The 2,272-nt window shown below is 38.7% G+C and overlaps 1 protein-coding gene across 3 annotated transcripts in view; it reads right to left on the reverse strand.

Annotated features, from left to right (window-relative positions):
• veph1 (ventricular zone expressed PH domain-containing 1) overlaps nt 1-2,272 on the reverse strand; it is a 92,039-nt gene that overhangs the window by 47,223 nt on the left and 42,544 nt on the right. For all 3 annotated transcript variants that reach the window (XR_004331294.1, XM_032511560.1, XM_032511571.1), the window contains one exon: nt 1,713-1,933. Coding sequence is in view for 2 of the 3 variants with exons in the window: in XM_032511560.1 (XP_032367451.1) it covers nt 1,713-1,933 (221 nt within the window). In the remaining variant the exon portion in view is untranslated. The remainder of the gene's footprint in view (nt 1-1,712; nt 1,934-2,272) is intronic.

Raw genomic sequence — 2,272 nt, forward strand, 5'->3', positions numbered from 1 at the left:
GGGCAAGGGGTTGAATTACATGTGGTGGGCACATGAGATGAAGCTGGACAGACACATTTGGATGGATTTCAGTTGCCTGCCTGCCTGCCCCCTCCCTCCCTTTCTGGCTAGCGTTTCTATAATTCTCCCTTTCTCACAGTGACTCTGGCTCTATTTCTGTGTCTCTCACCCCACATGTCCCCTCTCTCCCTCTTTTGTTGGGTACATCTCACTTTCCCCCCTCTCTCTTGGGCTTTGTTTTTCTTTGTCCCTTACCGCCTGTCTCCTGTTTTGCTCTTTAACCAAACTAATTATTCCCTCCCCTCCATGCTTTCTTTCTGTCCCTATGTTTTCCCTACAAGTGGTCTTTATAACGTCATTTTACAGTCCACTTGTTTGCTGAAAGAGGAATTACAACTGCCCCGTTGCTGTTTTTCTTCTGTGTTCACCCCCTGCTCTTTCAGTAATTAACCATCCTGCCTCTCTCAATCCCTCGTTCCTTGTCTTTCTTCCATTAGACCCCAAGCAAAGTCTTTGGAAGCCTCCAATCCTGCACATGATGGTCTTGTTTTAGAGAGCTGTGCGTGTCATTCCCACATTACAGCCAGATGAATCCCAGTCAACTTTTGCACACAATACTAGTATGTTGTTACAAACCCACAATTTTAAGGTTTTATTACCACAAATTGATTGAATGTGTGGGCTTAATATATGTATTCTCTTAGCTTTGTACAAGTTTCAAATAAGTTTCAGAACTCTTGACACAGGTTTCAGGATTTAAATAAGTTATTAATAATGATTTCATTATCAATTTTGCTAGGCAATCCAAATGTTTACAACTGGAGTACTTTGTCCTTTGTCACATCAGCCTTTCAACACAAGCAAACAACCCCATAACTCTTATCAGTTTTTGATTTAAATATCGTTAAATGTTGATTGGGGAAGTGAAGTACGTCCCATCACCTTTTTGCAACTTCAAATCAGTGAAAAGACCACAGGCAAAACATTTTAACAAGCAAACAAATCAGTCATAAGTTCTGGGAGCAGGTTAAGAAAATAAGTTGTCCGTTTCTGTAAATGGTGGGAGGAAATACTGGACGGTATTTTCCATATTACTTGAAAGAACATCACAGCTTATACAAGCACTAATACAAATATGTATAAATGTGTATATAAATACAAATATAAAACATTAACAATGAATCTCTGTGGTCTGGAACTACATGGTGCTTTGCTCTAGTTCTTTATAGTATAGTATATGAACTATGAATATAAATATATATACATACAAACAACCATTTCTAAATATCCCAAATCAAGTTACTAGTTCTAACAAAGAAATTAGTCTGGATTCCTACTGCTGCCAGATGAGCACCTGACATGGGAGTAGCACTTTTTGAATTTTTGTTTATGAATACACATATTCAGCATCCTTAAATCCATACATTTAACAGTGTAGTTTGACATATTAGGAAATGTGTTTATCCGCTTTCTGGACATGAGTTAGATGAGAAGATGAATAACACTCTATTGTCTGTAAGGGCCAGCAGCCAGCTATCTTAGCTTAGCATAAAGACTGAAAACAGATGGAAAAAGCTAGCCTGTCAATGGTAAAAAGAATACCAGGACGTCTACATTTCAGGAGTTAACACTTTATATGTAGCTATAAAAAACAAGAGAAAAAAGAGACATAAAAGTATAAAAACATAACCTGTAAATGTGTGTCTCCTGACCTGCACTGGATAGCTGTGTTCTCCTCCAGTCTTCTCCCCAGCAGTCGGGCTATAGCAGTAAACGAGTTGCTCATCCTGTAGATGTCTTTACCGCAGCCTCCCAGTAAAGATGGGTAACGATCGGCCAGAGCCCTGATTTCCAGCAGCAATGTGTGGTGAAAGCTGTGCTCCATGTTGCCCAGACAGGACACCAGGTAGACCAACGAGCTGTGAGCATGAGTCTGGAGAAAGGGGACAACACAGAGAGAAAGACAAGATGTCAAAATGATAACATCTGGTGTCCATGCTGGTCCCAGCGTAAAACTACGGTAAGCATAGGAATAAGGAAAGAAAGATTCAGATTGCCAACAAGTTTGTTTTATTGTACAAAAATCATCAATTTTAATGGCTTTTTTTTAATGTTGTGGGTTGTTTCTAAATGTACTGATAATTACTGAAAATGGAAAGTATTATTGCTAGTGTTTGTGAAAGTATTGTGTCATTATATGTGTTTTGGTGAAAAAATTGTGTATTTTATCTAATTCGAAACACTTTAGTTTTATACTTCCAAGTAGTTGGGG

Source organism: Etheostoma spectabile, chromosome 3, assembly GCF_008692095.1.
Source record: "Etheostoma spectabile isolate EspeVRDwgs_2016 chromosome 3, UIUC_Espe_1.0, whole genome shotgun sequence".
Classification (NCBI taxonomy): Eukaryota; Metazoa; Chordata; class Actinopteri; order Perciformes; family Percidae; genus Etheostoma; species Etheostoma spectabile.